Raw genomic sequence first — 18,687 nt, forward strand, 5'->3', positions numbered from 1 at the left:
ATTCATGAGAGACACACACAGAGAGAGAGGGAGGCAGAGACATAGGCAGAGGGAGAAGCAGGCTCCTTACAGGGAGCCTGATGCAGGACTCAATCCTGGGACTCCAGGATCACGCCCTGAGCTGAAGGCAGGCACTAAACTGCTGAGCACCCAGGAATCCCGCTTTTATCATCTTTATCAATTTTTTAAAAGATTTAGTTATTCAAGAGAGTGAGTGTGTGTGCACACAGGGCTGGGGAAGGGACAGAGGGAGGGAGAGAGAAGTTCAAGCAGACTCCTCACTGAGCACAGAGCCGGATCCTACGATCAGGGCCTGAGTCGAAATCAAGAGTCAGATGCTTAACTGACTGAGCCACCCAGGCGCCCCTCATCTTTGTCAACTTTTAAATAGGGTCAGGTGTGCAGATAGAAGATCCAACAGTGAAAAAAAAAAAAAAAAAAAGAAGATCCAACAGTTATGTTACTGCACTTATGCTGAAATCTGTGCTGGAAAAAACATTCATTTTCATCCTTCTGCACAAGCCCTTCCCTCTGCCTATAATGCCCTTGTCCAACAACTTTGAACACTGCGTTTACATTCTGGATTGAGGTCTTCCATGACTCTTCTGTGGTTTTCCCATCCTTCTCCTCCCAGGCAGAACGGTCCTGTAATTTATGTTCTAGCCATTAGTACACACTTTCATCACTGTGTCCTTGTCAGCACTTTCTGTGTCTGTTTCATCCGGTCCATGAGCCTCTGAAATGCTATAGCTGTGACTTATTTAGTCCTTGTCCCTGGGCCACATAGTGGTGGCTGGAGTTTGCTTACGGATAAAACGTTAGCTTCCATTAGGAAGGTTCTCCTTGGGTAGGCCATGTTGAAAGACACCGTTAGGTGTTATTTGGTTAAATGAAAGCGGCAATGACTTGTTCATGAGTAAACAAAATGCCTTTCAGTGACCTCCAGAAGTGACCTCCTGTCTCATGTGTTGAGGAAACAATCCAGACATCTAGGCAGGTAAGAAAACAATGAGGTTAAGAAATGGAAGTATTTTAGATTGGGAATAGCTAGGGATCAGAACAGGGGCCAGCATTCAGGCAAGCAGAGAGAGGTTTAGTCTGGTTGGGAGAAGGGACTTCTTGAATACGGAAATGAAGAGAAGAGATACTAGGTGGATTGAAAGAATAATGACGGTCACTTGGGGGCAGGGGTTAGAGACTCTAAATGGATCTATTTGGACCCTAGGGACTCACTCTTAGTGACAATTGCCTACAGAGTAACAGCTCGATTCTGGGTCTACTGCTCTGTTGCTTAAACATAGCTTGTATTCTTGGATACTTCACTAGAATTATTCAAAGTCTGAGCTTTAAGGGGCCAAAGAAATGGTCTGGCCCATTTTCTTTTTAAAGATACATTTATTTGAGGGAGAGAGAGAGAGATAGAGAGAGAGAGACCAGGGGAGGAGCAGAGGGAGAGACAGGATCTCAAGCAGGTTCCATGCCCAGTGTAGAGCCTGACACCAGGCTCGATCTCACAACCCTGAGGTCATGACCGGAGCCAAAAATCAAGATCCAGATGCCCAACTGAATGAGCCACCCAAGGGCATGTCTTTTGATTTGACTGAATGACTGAAGCTCAAGAGGCAGCAAGGCAGCTCTGAATCCAGTCTAGAGACACTCAGCTTCCACTGGGTTCAGCCTGAGGCGGGGCAAGGGGGTAAGGCATGTCTAGGGGCCCTAGAGGGATCTATTTAGAAGGTTGTGACCCCAGGAAAGTCTGACTGAAGCGGGTGGCTCAAGGGCTCGGAGCTTGGCTCCTTAAGATACAAACCAAATAAAGGCTTTCCAAGAATTAGGTAGTTGGTCAAAAACAACTTTGGTAAACAAGCCCAGCTTTTCTTCTTTAGTAACAGTTATTTCCTCTCCATTACAGGTTAACAAAGAGAGGAGTTTGTTTGCTGGAGAAAGCCTAATGAGCTCTTAGCTCTACCCTGCAACTCTGGGAGGAGGGAAAATGTTAGTTTTTAGTTCAACTCTGCAATCCTGGGAGGGATGTGTTAGCAGAAGGCGGGGAAACCAAGGCCGTAAAGCTGCCTTTGTTGGTTTGGATTGTATGCAGATTGGATCATAACAAACATCTACTCAACTTTATCCCTCTCTCCCATCTTGTTTACCTTGTCCATATATGGCACTTCCAGCGATTCTGGCAAGTGTAACGGGTCAACAGAGCGCACTACTTGCACAGAACACACGTAGGGGACTTTTGTGTCTTTGAGAAGTCTCTCCATTGAAACTGCATTCTCTGAAAGCTCTACTCAAAAAAAGAAAAAGTGGTACCTATTTGTGCAAGGTGCTTGGTGTGTCGTAACAGGCTACGGGTTCACGTAATCCTCCTTCCAATATCTATGTGGGGGGGGGCGGGCGCCCCGGAGGCTGGAGAGACACCCGGAAAATCAATTCGGTCCGCATCTGCAAACCTGTTCCCTTGGACAATGTGGCGAAGACTGAGGGTGGCGGTTCGAGGGCCCACATGTGGCCCCGCACCCTAGCTTCGCCTTCCCCCGGCCTCCAGGGCGAGCTCCGCTCCCAGGCCCCGAGCTCCTTCGCCCGGCTCCCGGGGGGAGGACGTGGGCAGGCCCCGCCACTGGTTCCAGACCCCGCGCGCCCCTAGCCAGGCCTGCGACGTAGCCCCGCCCCGCCCCGGCGTGCTCTCGGGTGCGCGCACGCACGCAGGCGCGGGGGCGCACGGCGCGGGCACGCGCAGGGCCGGGCCGGCACGGCGGCGGGAGCGCGCGCGGCTCCGGGAGGCGGCGGCGGCGGCGGCGGCGGAAGCGGCGAGGGCGGCGGGCGTCCGGCTCTGAGGAGGAGGAGGAGGAGGTGGTGGTGGCGGTGGCGGCGGCGGCGGAGGCAGCGGCGGCTCTGGACTGGGCTCGGCTGGGAGCGGGCGAGGGTCGGGGGCGCCGGGTCGAGCGCCGATCCCCCGGCTCGACCATCCTCCCGCCGCCCGGACGCCTGGGCCGCGGAGTTTGTGTCCCGGCTCGGACCCCGGCGCCCAGCCCGGAGCCGTAACCTTGAGGCGGCGGCGGCGGGGCCGGGCCGGGCCGGGCCGGGGGGCGGCGGCGCTGGATCCGCGGCTGCCCGATCGTTGGCGGGAGATGTCGAACCCCGGGACGCGCAGGAACGGCTCCAGCATTAAGATCCGTCTGACAGGTACGGCCGGCGGGAGGCCCACCCGCCTCCCCCCGCACACCCCACCGGCGCCCGCTGGCGCCCCGCACGGGCCCCCAGCAGCCCCGGAATTCCCCGCAGAGCGCCCCGGTGGAGTGGCCCTCCCCCACGCCGGCCGTTGTCCCAGGACCTCGTCACCCCCCTCGGCGAGTGCCCCTCGCTCCGCGCTCCCGGCCCCGCCCCCTCGCGGCTGCCGGCCCCGCCCCCTCGCTCCTCACCCCCCACCTTCCCCCCCCACCGCGGCCCTCCCGCTCCCCTCCTGCCCCCCCCACCTGCCCCGTCGCCTCCCTGCTCGCGGCCCCCACCCGGCCGCGGGCTCTCCCCTCTCGCCCCCCTCGTGGCCCCGCCCCCCGCCGCTCAGCCCCCTTCCTCCCCCTCGCTTTCCCCGCTCTCCCCTCACCTGCCTCCTCGCTCTCCCTCCCGGCCCCGCCCCTCGCTCTCGGCCCCGCCCCTCGCTTCTCCCCACCTCCCCATCCTCTCTGGCTCGGCGGCCTCTTCTCCGCGGTACCCGGCGCTTCGCCCCGCTACCCTCCCGGTTCTTACTCCCCCCGCCCCCACCTACCCCCCGTCCGGCTTCTCCCCTCCCGGCCCCGCCCCTTTATTCTCCTCGGCGGGGCTCGCTCCCTTTCCCCCTAGGCCCCGCCCCTGCTTATCTCGCAGCCCCGCCCCCTCGCTGGGTCTCGCCGCCTCCACCCTTTCCTTCAGCCTCGAATTCCTCAGTCCTGTGGTGTGGCGTGTCCCGGTCCTGTTCTCTTCACTTCCCCGCTGCTCCAGACCTCTTGAGTCTGGCCCACTTCCTCTGTGCCTCGGGCCAGGCCACTGTCGGCTGCCTGCCGTGCTGCCCCGGTACTTCCCCCATTGCACTTTCCCAGCACTGCCCCCCCATCCTAGAGCCCTGAGTGGGGCTGAGGGTCCCCCGCCCCCCACTGGAGGCTGTGGCAGCTGCACGAACGCCGGCTCCTCGATTCACTCTCACCGAGTCCTCAATGAAGTGCTCGCGTCTCCTCGGAGGCTCTGTAGTGCCACCTTCCAGGGTGAGCGCGAAGCTCGGCTGCGGCCGGCGACGCGGTGGTTCGGCCGCGGGTGGATGCGCCCCTCGCCGGCGGCCCCTTCCCCGGCCCTCGGGGCCACGGAGCTGCGGCCTCGCCTCCCCGTTCAGATTCACACCTTAGGCCGGATCGTAGGGCCGCAGACACGCGTCTGCCAGGGGACTTTCCGGACTCGAGTATTTCCAGCCCTGGAAGGGAAATACAAAGTTCAGGCTAGTTCCTGTCGGGGGGCTTTCCCTTGGATTTTTCTGTTGGATGGCCAGTCTGGTGAGGACCCCAGAGTCAGAGTTCGGTCGGATGCTTTCAGAGAGCAAATGAGAGTTTTGGACACTTTGTGGCAGATGCGTAGCCCTAATTTCGGTAAAATCCATGAAAATAACAATGGCGATCGTTTTCAAACGAAAGTTTCCTTTGAAAGTACGGAGCTGTTGCGTGACTCACATTTTTCTCAAGAAAAGTGTTGTAATTTTTTTTTTTTTTTTTTTTTTTTTTTGTAGAAAGATGTCAGATTAGGTTACAAGATAAGGCGGCCAGGTAATGATTTGGACCCAAATCCAGACCCTGGTTGTGTGAAGTAACAGCCATCTGTCCCAGGGATCTTTGCTTCTGGAGGAACATACTCTGTTCCAGGGCCAGGAGGAAATGCTTCTCACTATGTAGATACAGTATAAAGCATTGTTATTTTTATGGTTACATGAAAGACATGTTTTTGACTTTGTAATGCTTGTAAAACTTTAATTACTGACAACTTTAATTGGATTCTAATTTACAGTGTAATCTGTAATTGACATCAGATTGGTTTCATTTTTCTTGTTAAAAGCAGAAATAACTGATTTCATGAGTTTTGGTAGAAATGTGATTAATGTTTCAGAAGGAATAGGTTCTCATTACAATGTTTGTATCATATACACATTTATATATCAAACCAAGTTGGCAGGTCTGAGCCTTTCCCTTGAAAAAGGGAGGGCTTGGTTTGTCCTCCCAAATTATTTTTGGATTCAGAAATTTACATGCCAAAGATACAGAAATGCTTTGAAGAGTTTTGGATGGCATTTGATACTGAAGGATCAAGTGATGAGTGTTATTTCCAAAGCTCCCTTTCCCTTCATCCCTGTTGGTGTTAGTGATTGGGATGATGTGTGAGTGTGGTCATCCCTGCAACAGGATTTTTAGTGGTGATGGCAGATCCATGTCTGTTGTCTGTTGAATGTTAATTTATGTTGAGGTGCTGGAACCTCAGATGTTTTGGTGTAGAGTAGGTTTTGGCATCATCTTTAAGGTTGTCCAGGGCAGTTTGAAAATCTCTTCTTTTCTGGCATATTGGGTAGCCATCTTTCAAAAGTTGTATACTCTTGTTACAAGATTTAGAGTTTAATTCTATGCGTGATATTTGAAAAAATTTTTTTTTTAAAAACAAGGGGCATTCTAACCAGTAATTAATATCACACAGAGTATAATTCCAGGCAACATCTGAAGACACTGGAGTATAAAACAGCCTTTAAAATTTGAGGTCCACAGTTGTATTTGGTGGTGAGGAGAGCATTGGATTTAAAATTAAGAGACGTGATTTTGGGCAAATCTCCCGTAAACTGCATGATATGGAACAAATTAGGTAACCTTGCTGGGCCTCCGTTTCTTCATATAAGATGAGATTTCAACTTTATTGTAACAACCTTTGATTCTCTTTCTCATTTTGGGTACCTACTTATTCCACATTATGCTGGGTACTAATGCTGTCTGTTATTAAGTCTCAATGCTGATATTCAGAGATTTCTGTTAAAACACAGCACTTGTGTTTGATGTATGCGAAGCCTTAATTTTGTGGTGTTGATTATGCTATAGCTTTTTCTCTATGGAACCCTTTTGGTTTTTGGAAATGATTGGGTGGTATGTGGAGCTGCTTTGGAGGCCTGGCCTCTGCAGTAAAAGAATATTTGAGTCTTTATAATTCAAAGAACTTAACTTTAATGGATGTCTTTGTGGTATTTTAACAGGAAAATAGTTTTTAAACAGGTCCAGTTAGATTTGGGGCATAATTCGTGCAAAATCAAGTTTTCTTAAAGAACATTATTTTGCAGACATTTAGAGTTCACTGGCAAATCAAACACTTTGGAAACATTTTTTATTTTAAATTCAAGCCGGGTTTGCAAAAACTTTGTTCTTATGTGGTATGCAAATGAATCCCAGATATGTCATTTAGGCCAGTTTGTTGTAAAGAATGGAATTTTGAATCTTAAGGGTTCCATGGTGCTCTTCAAGCAAATTAAATCTTATTCTCAGTGTTAACTAGTTAGTTGAAATAGCAAATGCCTAAACTTTTTTTGTGTTTTTATGCCTTGCAATACTTTCAGATCTCCTTGTGTTTTTATGTCTTTTGGAGTGTGCCTGTGTGTTATGAAGAGAGAAAAATTCTAATTCCAAGTCAAGGAGGGGGAAGAGACCTTCCTTGATAGCATGTGGAAATGGAGGCTATTTTTAAAGTTGTAGCACATGGGAAGTAAGGCAGACTTGGGCTTTGGCATCCAGATGATGCAACTTGGAGAGAAATAGTTGTATTAATAACTTAATAACTAATTCATCAATAACGGGTGGCCTGATTGATTTGGAATAGATCGGTTTCTCTTAAAGGTTAAGCAGGCTGTTAAGAGTGTTGCCTTTGTCCAATCATGCCCACAGGAAACTCTTGCTTATGTAAGGCAGGCAGAACTTTTGGTTTTAACAACCGTAACCAGGATAAGGTGGAATATGTCATTGGTGTTTAGCCATGAGCTGCTTCTGAGTTTGTAGAACATTTTCTTCAGGGTCAGCCTCAAGTTTAGGAAGGTACGGTCAAGGCACTTCTTTGAGCTGAGTTAGCTAAGGGTGTGGGATGGATGGCAAAACTTCAATTTTACTCTAAATCACATTCTTTCAAATATAGGTTTATATAAAATCAAACCGATTGTATGTGTGGTTTGATCACGTTTGGGTTGTCTTTTTTTTTTTTTAAATTCCTTTTTTTTATTTTAAGAATTTATTTATTTATTCATAGAGACAGAGAGAGAAAGAGAGAGGCAGAGGGAGAAGCAGGCTCCATGCAGGGAGCCCGATGCGGGACTCGATCTTGGGTCTCCAGGATCACACCCCAGGCGGCACCAAACCGCTGCACCACCAGGGCTGCCCACGTTTGGGTTGTCTTAAGACAAACCTTTTTTTCTCAAATCCATTTTTTAAAAAATATTTTATTTATTTATTCATGAGAGACACACATAGAGAAAGAGAAAGAGAGAGAGAGAGAGAGAGAGAGAGAGGCAGAGACACAGGCAGAGAGAGAAGCAGACTCCTCAGAGGGAGCCCGATGTGGGACTCCATCCCAGGATTTGGGGATCACGGCCTGATTCGAAGGCAGACGTTCAACTCCTGAGCCACCCAGGTGTCCCTCAAATCCATTTTTTTTTTTCAAATCCATTTTTTTTTTAAAGCTTCTTGCCCCACCTAACTGACCTGGGCAAGAAATATTTCATACACTTTATTTCTACCTGTATTTTTATAGCAGTTGTAATGAAATCCAACTAGAGTTTTTTGCCTTCAAGTCTAACTATTTGAGGTCAGAACTCCTGTTTTTGCGCCCGTGAAAGTGGTACCTGAACTTTGAATTTTTCCTTCTCTATTACAAATTTTCATTTTCTCTGTTTGGTCACGTTGTTGGGTCCTAGTGTGGAAAGCTGGGGGTAAGGGGAGGTTCTGGGGGCTGAGTCACTTGGGAAGAAGTCTTTCCTCATGAATAAGAAAAAAGAAAGACTGACCCATAATATTTCAACATCAGCTCAGTGATCCACTTAACTAGACTGGCTGTTTTGTAACATGTTTGTGGGCACTGGTTAAAAGTTAAAATAGCTGAATTGTGCATTTTATTGAGTGCCAAGAGCAAAAGGGAAGTTTAAGAACCTTCTGAAATAGATGAAATAATTTAGTATCTTGGCAAGTCTCAGATTTTCTGGTTGAGAAACCCTAACTTTTAGAATTCTTATTTGGATCGAATTTTTGTAATTTCAGAACCATTTTAGAGGTTAACTATTTTTAAACAAGTAGAGAATTAAAACTGTGTGGCCATTTATTTATTTATATCCCTCAGCTTCATAAGTGACTGGTTTGCTTGCTGTTCTGTAAGTGATTTTATTGAGAGACAGCCCCTAATTCATATTGGCTTGTCTTCCACTGCATGCTCATCCTAGCTGACCACAGTCCCTAAGCGTGCTACTTAGAGAGGAGCTGGAAAGCTCTGTTGAAAAACAAAAGCACCTAGCCATGTGGATCAGGCGTATCTTCTTTTTAAAATGTTAGAATTACTGTTGTGTCTACAGATGCAATTTAATCCATTTGGGTATTTAAACTAAGTGCATGCAATGTTGTTTCCATATTCTGGCTTAAAGAAAAAAAAAACCCTTTTATTGTTTTAAAACAAGGCATAAATAATGTACAATCAGTGCATCTGGCGAAGCGCCCCACCTAATTCCAGCTGTGTTCACCTCCATCGCAGCTGAAAGGAATTCTAATTGGCTGAGGAATGTCGGCAACATTGTGTATCACTGAGCATGAACCTATTATGCTGGCTGCTGGGTGATGCGTTTCAGATGTTTTAAGCTCCTGAGTCCAACTTGGAGGTTGCTTTCAGGAGTCTGGAAGAGGATGTTGCTAAGCTGCGGGTTGTAGAGAGCAGCCTATTTTTTTCTTTGTATGTTGGATATTCACTAAATTCTCCAGAGGCCGGTGGTGCTTTCTTATGGCTTAAACACTGGGATGGGAGTCCAAAGGTCTGAATCTGATTTTTAGCTCCCAAAAGTGCCACTATGGGGAAAGGGGGTGCTTAGAAATACTATCTTTTAGAGATCCAGTTTGTCTGTCTGTGATGCAAGATACCTGCCTTTTCATGTCACACAGGGACTAGATGTGGATTAAATATTATGATGAGTAGTTATGAATTATTTATAGAGTAGCATGGTGTAAATACAGAGTCATAAGTTCCTGTTAATTCTTATTCCTAGATAATTATGTAAAATGCTAAAGCTAATGGTATACTTTGACACTGAAGACAATCTATAAAACCTATTGATAAACATGAGAAATATACTCAAGAACAAACTTGAATTCTCCATGTATTCAGAAAGTTCCTTAGAGAAACAGCATTAAAGCCAAAGCCAGCATCATCTGTAACTGTGAATCCTTGGAAGCACTCCCATTAAAATCAGGAACAATACAGGGATATGCGCTGTCAAAATTGTTCATTGCCTAGAAAAAGACATAGGAAAGCAAAATTTCTGTTATTTGCAAATGATATGACTTATAGCTTTAGAAATCCAAAAGAATCAGCCAATAAACAATTTAAAAAAACTTAAGTAGTTGGATAGGAAATTTCTCCATGGAAAAAGAAAATGGATAAAAATTAATATGTGAAGACAAACTAGGAAAAACAATTTGCAATCTATATGCAAATAAAAGTCTAGCTTCCTTAGTATAAAAAGAGCTTTCAGAATTCAGTTAGGAAAAGGCCAATAACCTGTTTGCAAAGAATATAGACAATTCACAAAAAAGAAAGAAAATGGGTTTCAAACAGGCAAAAAGATACCCAGCCCTACATACCAAACAAAACACCAGTTAAAACTAGGAGTGAAACCGTTTTTCAGTTAGCAGATTGGCAGAGACCGAAGAGTTTGAAGATACGTTAGGGATGACAAAGGTGTGGAAAAGCAGAAACTCTTCCACACTGTTGGCTGTGAAATGCAAATTGGCACAATAGAGTAAGGAGGGGAGTTTGTTACTATCAGATAATAAATGTATATACCCTTTGATCAAACAATTTTGCCTCTAGGAATTTTTCTTACAGATACATTCACACGTTTAAAGTGTATGCAGGCAGTGCCTGGGTGGCTCAGTTTGGAGAGCTTGAGACTTTTGATCTTGAGGTCATGAGTTCGAGCCCCACCCACATTGGGTGGAGAGATTACTTAAAAATGAATAAGTAAATAACTTAAAAAAAAGTCTTCTATGCAAAATTATTGCCACATTGTTTGAGGTGATTGATGAAAGGCTGAAAACAATCTGAATGCGCATCAATAGAGTACTCGCTAAATAAATTACATTATATCCCCAGGAATGTGTAGCTGTTTAATGGAATGAGATAGTGCTTTATATTCTGATATGGAACATTTTTTCTAAGATATATTGTTGAGTGGGGAAAAAGACTCTAAAGAGTGAATGTTGTACATACTATATGAGCAATAAAAAAAATAAAAGGGGAAATTGATACAGATCTATGTTTTTAAAAGAAATTAATTAATTAATTAATTTATTTATTTATTTATTTGAGAGAGAACATGAGCAAGGGGGAAGGGGGAGAGGGAGAAGCAGATGGCCTGCTGAGCAGGGAGCCCGATGTGGGACTCAATCCCAGGACCCTGGGATCATGACCTGAGCTCAAGGCAAAGACTTAACTGACTGAGCCACCCAGGCGCCCTGATATAGATCTATTTGTATAGAATATTGCTACAAGGACACTTCTGAGAATACTTATTGTGATTTTTCTCTAGGAAGGAGAACCAGGGCCTGAGAATCCACGTGAGAGAGACTTTTCACAGTATTCCCAGTATTCCCCTTTGTACTGTTTTCTTTTCTTTTCTTTTTTTTTTTTTAAAGATTTTATTTATTTATTCATGAGAGACATACAGAGAGAGACAGAGACATAGGTAGAGGGAGAAGCAGACTCTCTGTGGGCACCCTGATGTAGGAGTCGATCCCAGGACCCCAGAGATCATGACCTGAGTCAAAGGCAGATGCTCGGGATCCCTGGGTGGCGCATGGGATCCCTGCGTGGCGCAGCGGTTTAGCGCCTGCCTTTGGCCCAGGGCGTGATCCTGGAGACCCGGGATCAAATCCCACGTCGGGCTCCCGGTGCATGGAGCCTGCTTCTCCCTCTGCCTGTGTCTCTGCCTCTCTCTCTCTCTGTGTGACTATCATAAATTAAAAAAAAAAAAAAAAAAAGAAAAAAAGAAAAAAAAAAGGCAGGTGCTCAACCACTGAGCCAGGTGCCCCTCCCCTTTGTACTGTTTGATCTCTCCCCCTCTTCCTCCTTGAGAATAAATTGCTTTTCAACAATTAGAAATGTTAAAACAAAGAGCAATCTACAGCTCTTAAGCATTTCCTAGAGCAACAAGTACATTAATCACTAATAGTAATTGTCTTCAAATGTAGGTGTTCTGAAAATTCAAAATAATTGTGCCAAATATATTTTAAAAGGCTGAAATGGTCTCTAAAGGTATGTATCCATGTTTATGTATATTTCTTCACAGGAAGATTCCTGGGCTCTGGAGAGTAAGAAAATACTCTGTCTCCTTTGCAGATCTCAACAAACTTACTTTCCCAGAGAGTATGTTTTATTCTGATACTTAAACACCCAGAAATATGTTTTATTCTGATACTTAAACACCCTCTGGGCACCCCCCTCCATTGTTCCAGCAAAATACTAAGTAAGCCCAAATGATTCTTTTCAGATTCAGAAAGCAGGTCCTCCTGAAACCTACTTTCTATAGTGAGTCCTCTGAAAGACTGGGGTAAATAATAGTGCTGGTTTATATCTTTTATTTGGAATGTCATTTGGGGTTATCTCTAACCTAATTTTAGAAAATAAAATTATCCATAAATTGGGAGTAAAAATGCTAACTTGCATTAGCCAGTAACAATAACTTACTTGGTCTTTTCCCTAAGTATTTATATAATCAGTATGTTTGTTTTAAACTTTTTTTGAGGGCTTGTTTATTAATTTTAGCCGTGCCTAAAAAAGAAATATCTGACTGTATAAAAGTAGAAAAAGTTGTAACCACCTGTAATTTACTGCCTTTTTGTTCTTCTAGATCTTTGGGATAAAAATTCTAAGTTTTAATAAATTGCATTTCTACATATATTACCTACAAATTTTGGATTTAAGGATTGCTTGATGCCTGCTTACACATGACAGTAATAGTAATGCCTTCTCTCTGTGTTTCATCGTTTCCAAAGAGTTCTATTTCCTCACTGGAGGCAAGTCATCAAACCAAGCCCCAGGAGGGTTGTGTTTTTGTTTTTGTTTTTTGTTTTTTGTTTTTTTAAGATTTATTTATGATAGAGAGAGAGAGAGAGGCAGAGACATAGGAGGAGGGAGAAGCAGGCTCCATGCCGGGAGCCCGATGTGGGACTTGATCCCGGGACTCCAGGATCACGCCCTGGGCCAAAGGCAGGTGCCATACCGCTGAGCCACCCAGGGATCCCCCGTGTGTTTTGTTTTGTATGTGATTTTATTCCTAGGTTAAAAAAAATAGCATGCAATTTGTTTTACTCTTTGAAAACACATTTTACAGGATGGAAAAGGATAGTTTTTCTTGTCCTACATGGATAATCATACCATGTACAGTTACAGAAATACTCGGAAGCATACTTAATCCAACTATAATGAATTTCTATCTTTATAATAATCAATAGTCTTGTGTAGGAGGCGGCCAGCCTATCCTCATGGGACATTGATTTAGCTTTTCTTGAGCTTTAGTGAGGAAAATCTACACTTACAGAATTTTTTTTGGGTAAGGTAACCTATTTGTCCTTCTCTGTTGTGCAAGGTTGAAAAGGTGGCATTCCTCTTCCCAAACCTACCTCATAGATACCTGAAACTGAATGTGTCCCAGTCTTCCTGATTCCCTCCTCCCCAGAAGCCTTCCTGTCCCCAGTCTTCCTTTACCCAAGATGCTAAAGGATTCATTATAAAAGTCCTCATGCTGGCTTATTCTAAAAGGGGAGCTGGCAGAGATTTGCTAACATTGCCCTTTCTCCTAGCTTGTGCAGCTCCTTCCCCCTCTGCTTCTGTGTTCTCTGCCTCTGGCTTCATCTCCAGGAGCTTTTGGGAGGATAGCCAAGTTGTCTTTGTCAGGGTACGTGAAGCTTCTCATGGTTTGATGATTTAGGGAAGGCCGATGACAAGTTTAATTGTGTGCAACCATGAGGGAGATCAGGAAACCAGACTGGGGATGCCTGGGTCGCTCAGTGGTTGGGCATCTGCCTTCGGCTCAGGGCATGATCCCGGGATCTGGGATCGAGTCCTGCATCAGGCTCCTTGCGGAAGTGGGGTGGGGGGCGCTGCTTCTCCCTCTGCCTGTGTCTTTGCCTCTCTCCCATAAATAAATAAAAAAAATCTTAAAAAAAAAAAAAAAGGAAACCAAACTGAAGACTACTATTTGAAAGAGTTTAGAATGGGAAATACATAGTCTTCATGGCTCAGAACACATTACATTTTCTCATACAGGAATAGCATATTGGTTGCCTCTGGATAACTCATGATTTTATCCACACCTCCTCCCTCAACCTCCCCTAGGTCATTCCCCAAGGTGCTCTGATCCTACTCTGCCCCATTTTAGTAAGTGACAGCATCGATCAGGTAAGGTGTTCTTTGAATTTTACCCTGCTTCCTTTCTTCAGCCCATTTTTACTCCTGGCTTGTATTTACAATACCATACGTCATGATGCAGATTTTTTTTTTTTTAGTTAAAAAAAAAAACAGGGGATCCCTGGGTGGCGCAGCGGTTTGACGCCTGCCTTTGGCCCAGGACGTGATCCTGGAGACCCGGGATTGAGTCCCACATCGGGCTCCCGGTGCATGGAGCCTGCTTCTCCCTCTGCCTATGTCTCTGCCTCTCTCTCTCTCTCTCTGTGACTATCATAAAAAAAAAAAATTAAAAAAAAACAAAAAAAAACAACAGAATGCTTTCAGAAGTAAGTAGCAGAAAACCTAGTTTAAATTGGTTCAATGGGAAGCATTTCATTCAGTAAGTTAACTGAAAAGTCCAAAAGTAGTTAATAGCATGACAAAGACCTAGTTTCTCTTTGATTCTCAGTGCTGTGACCTCTGAGCCATTCTTGGCTATCTCCTTCCCTTGTGATCAAAAGATTGGCTCTTACAAAGAACTCCCATGACTGTTTACTTCTAGCTTTAACCAGCAGAAATGTTGCAAGTCCACTTTCCCAGCAGCTCATTGCTGGAGTAGAAATCCTGGAGTTGAATCCTGTTGTTGGGTTGGTCTGATTTGGGTCATGTGTCCATCTCTGAACCAACCGTCTTGGCAAGAATGATGGGATGTGCTGGTTGGACAATTCGGGTCTTCCTTGGAATCTAGTAATGGTGTTAGTCCCACCCAACATACAGAACTGGGTCCTTTTCAGGGAACAGAAATGGTTGCTAGGAAGGCAACCAATGAATAACTAGACAATACCATTAAAAAAATTTGTAATGCTAGCTTTGTGTATGCTGAGTTTGAGGATGATAAAGCTACCATTTAATGAACTTATGAAAAAGAAGTATGCCTTCTTTGTAGTAGTGCAAAGCAAAAGATGTATTTTTGTAGAGATGCCAAATATTTTTCCTGAGAGTTAGGAATGGTAGCTTTATATGTAAACTTACCCCCAATAAATGTCATTGTTGATTTGTTTCTTGATTGTTGTGTACTGTTGTTTTACTTGGGATGATTTCAATACTAAGATTTAAACAAAATTCAGGTACAGATTCTGGAAATTCTTGTGTTGTCTCTCTAGAGATGATAGGATATTTTTGAGAGGGGAAAAGTACATGCTAATTGTTTATAAATTGAATTCAGGATGAACAGAAAGAAAAAAATTGGTTTTTATGCAAATATATAATTTTTTTTGCAAGTGTATATTTTTAAAAATAAGATTAGTGATTACCAACCCTTTATAGTGAAAGCTTTGAATTAATACCCATTCTTGATACTTAGAACTCTGTATTTTCTTTGCTGTTTTTCTAAAAAACAGCGAGAGGGGCTTATAAGATGGTTGGCAGAGCTTTGAACCCATGTTCCGAGGAGACAGGTTGGCTCTCCCAGCCCTCCAAGTCCTTTTCCTCTGCAGTCAGCCAAGTTGGGTGGTTATGAGCTGGGCTGGAGCCAGCCTGTGCCTTTAGATGAGTGACCTTAGTCACTCATAGTTTTCTCAGCTTAAAATAAAAGGGGGGTGGGAAATAGTTGGAGCCACTTGAGAGTTTGTGGGTATTAAAAGAAATAATCCACATGCAGTATCTCGTCCATAGTAAATGTTCAGTATATGTTAGCCGATATTAACATTGTCATATTTCAGTGAATGGAAGAGGACTTTGACTGAAAGTCACACCATTGTTTTATGTACCACAAGAAAAGAAACACCAGTAATTCTACAAAGTGATTCATTTGAAGGTTTCAGGGATGTTAAAATCAGAAAAAAATGTCTTAGAATCGATGATATATAGGATATTATGGCTGCCTCTGACTTGCAAGTCCTGGAAATTGTTTGCATACCCACAAATTAATGCCATCTGTCTTCGGTTTAAACATAATGCAGTGGGACCTGAAGTGTCTTTTCTTTTTTTGTTCTAAACTTACTTTGGTGTTGGTCTCATGTATTGCAATATTGGCAATTTCATAATTGCTAATTCATTCTCTAGGTTTAATAATGGATTGTACAAGACCCATGATGGGCTTGGGAACTTTGATAATTTGCTTTTCTTCAGCAATTTAGAAAAAAAATTGAGACGCGTTTTTGGAGATCATTAATAGTCAGTTAGAGAAAGCTATTCCGAGTGAAAGTTGATGAAATGATAGCACCCAGAACTTTTTAGAACACCTAGGTTGTTGGCAGAAAGCCTGCTTAGAGAAACACCTTTGATATATGCAAACACATTCAATTTATTTATTTTTATTTTTTAAGATGATTTTATTTATTTATTCATGACACACACACACACACACACACACACACACACACACACAAAGAGAGAGAGAGGCAGAGACACAGGCAGAGAGAGAAGCAGGCTCCATGCAGGGAGGCGGATGCGGGACTCGAGTCTGGACCCAGGGATCATGCTCTGAGCCAAAGGCAGACGCTCAACTGCTGAGCCACCCAGGAGTCCCATACATTCAGTTTAGAAGGCATAATATTGATATTTGAAAGCAATGTATGCTATTTGATTTTCCACTAAAATTTAAATGTGGAAGTATATTGTAGAACTGGAGCTATAGTCACAGGCTATTTAGGTACTAACTTGGTGCAGTAAAAAGTTGCCATGTGATATGCTAAGCTGGAATTTAGGGTAAAATCTGTAAGGATAGCATATAGCCTTGATAGCGTTCTGTTTCTCCCAGAGCCTGATATGTCGGATGTTGTGACGGGAGTAGCATAACCCTGTTTTGGCTCATTTCTTAGACCTATTTTTGATATTGATTGAAATGAATGACGGAAGTCTTTTTGGAGACTTGACCTACCTGTTTCCTTACTGCATTATTTATAGCTTACTTCATCAGCTGAATGCCAGCGGGATTCCACTTTTGTTTAAGCCAGCTGCAAGAGAGGAGCAGATGTGCCCTTAGGGTTACCTTGTCATAAGCCCCAGAGGCTGTCCCCTGGTACATCTGGGACATGAAATATTTAAATAGTACTTGAGGGTGTTGATTAGGGTTTTGGAAAAGATTGTCTCCATGCATTTCCCTGTTTTAGTGCATTCTGAGATAGCAGTGCTGTTTTCTTTTTAGAAACCCAGCCTTGGTTGCTATATTTCGTAGAGGGTTCAGCCTAACAGCAGAAAATGTTTTTTTTTTTTTAATTTCAGAAAAGGAGTTTTACTTTAGGAAGTGGTACCTAAATTGAAATACCAGGAAAATTATTTCCAAAAGGAAACAGTTTATCAACAGAAGCAGTTTTCTTATCGCCTGCACCGTAGCAATGTTTATGTTTAGAATAGACAGGAGCCAGTCAAGATCTCTCAGGGAGGCTTTACAAAAGGCTATGATGATGTCATTGTTACTCCAGGGGTTTAATTTCAAGCGATATGAGTCAAGGATTTGGTGTTTCTTATATTAGATGGGACTTGATTCTGAAAAAAACCCCAGCTCATTAATTTGAAGTGTATACATCACAGCCTAAAAATTTCAGCAAGAGTTTTTAGATAGATGATGTATGCATATGATATAAAAGGGTGTTCATTAAAATAAGTCTCCTATCCTTCCTGTCCCTTGTCAACTGGCTTGCCTCTAGAGAAGTAGCTATTATTATCATGGCATTACTAGTTTCTCTTGTATTCTTCCAAAGGTTCTCTGTTTCCTTCCTTTTCTCCCCCCACCCTCTCTAACACAGATGATAGGATATGCTGTGCACTGTTATGCATCATGCTTTTCCACATAGTATAGATCAGGGATTGGTCCATTTTCATACACCCATAGCTGCCTCTGTAGCTGAAACCTCTCTGCTCTTCAGAAGCCTTGTAGTTAGGTGGGACCACATGTCTAGTTCTGGCTAATAAATTGTGAGAAGTGATTTGTCCCACAGTGGGGCTGAGGCAGTTAAGAGCCTCCAGCTCCTCCATGGAGCACTGGGAACCGTGTGGCATATGATGGAGCCTTTATCAGCCTGGGTCCCTAAATGATTATGTGGAGCAGAGAGTCCCCTTCTGCCCTGGCCCACACAGCACCCCCTCCATTCTCTCAAGGAGTACCCAGCCTATGGTGGATATAAAGTGATAGCAGGGAACAAACCTGTCATGTTAATTTGTTTCTGCATCATCTCAACCTTTCCCGATTGATGTTGTGTATTTCTTTTTAACAGTTGTGAAATGCGTATCAGATGATCTGATAGTTTAAGGACAAAAGGGCATCTTGTTAAAGAGTAATCATTTAAATAAATACCAGAGAAGCACATTGTCCCCCAGTGTGTTACTAAACAAAGGTAGCATATCTGTTTGTTAAAAAAGGAATACTTTTCTGTTGAAAAATATAAAGGAGAAATAAGCACTTTATTATTTTAGTGAGGCTTCATTCTTTAACATTATAGTTAATAATTTTTGCATTTGATATTAATTTTCTAGTCAGATTATTTCTAAAGGAGGATGAGCACCAAAGCCAATACGCTGCATTACTCAGGATTGAGCACAATACTTAAGAGTGTTAAAGATGAGAGGAATGTTACAAAAATAGTCTCTGCCAGGAACTTAACAGTACAGTAGGGAGTGAGACAGTCACTAGAAACAGTTAAGCATTAAAAAAAAAATTTTTTTTTTTAAATGCCAGAATGAAAAGAGAGCTCCTTGTGGGCCACAGAGGTTGAGGTGCTGGGGAGGTCGAATTTGAAGTAGCTCTGGAAAAATCTGCATGGAGAGAGGGACCATGGGGTAATAGCACGTGGAAAGACAGAATGGGGGCAAGAGTGTGACCAGACAGAGGAAACAGAGGACACAGGCTTCAGTGACAAGCTCAGGGGCCTGGATAGCAGTAGAGAGATTCCATCAGGAAGTGAGATGATAAATTCTGATTTTAGAAACCTGCAGCGTACAAGGGGCTCTTCCGTACCCAGAGGGCAGCACCAGTGAATGGAATAGTGTAGTGGCTAGGAGCCAGCC

At 43.9% G+C, this 18,687-nt stretch overlaps 1 protein-coding gene and 1 long non-coding RNA gene across 3 annotated transcripts in view; one reads left to right on the plus strand and one right to left on the minus strand.

Annotated features, from left to right (window-relative positions):
* Positions 1 to 423: 423 nt before the first annotated feature.
* Positions 424 to 2,668, minus strand: LOC125755178 (uncharacterized). The gene is made up of 2 exons (XR_007411004.1): positions 2,154 to 2,668; positions 424 to 989 (listed from the first exon to the last, which is right to left on the minus strand). It is a non-coding gene; the product is annotated as an uncharacterized LOC125755178 (long non-coding RNA).
* Positions 2,669 to 2,850: 182 nt separating this feature from the next.
* Positions 2,851 to 18,687, plus strand: part of SMURF1 (SMAD specific E3 ubiquitin protein ligase 1) — a 113,460-nt gene continuing 97,623 nt past the window's right edge. Inside the window, exon 1 of one of the 2 annotated variants that reach the window (XM_025426198.3) lies at positions 2,851 to 3,189. In XM_025426198.3, the coding sequence (XP_025281983.1) occupies positions 3,135 to 3,189 (55 nt within the window). In that variant the 5' untranslated portion in view covers positions 2,851 to 3,134. The remainder of the gene's footprint in view (positions 3,190 to 18,687) is intronic. The other variant, XM_025426197.3, reaches the window with a different exon arrangement.

This window comes from Canis lupus, chromosome 6, assembly GCF_003254725.2.
Source record: "Canis lupus dingo isolate Sandy chromosome 6, ASM325472v2, whole genome shotgun sequence".
NCBI lineage: Eukaryota > Metazoa > Chordata > Mammalia > Carnivora > Canidae > Canis > Canis lupus.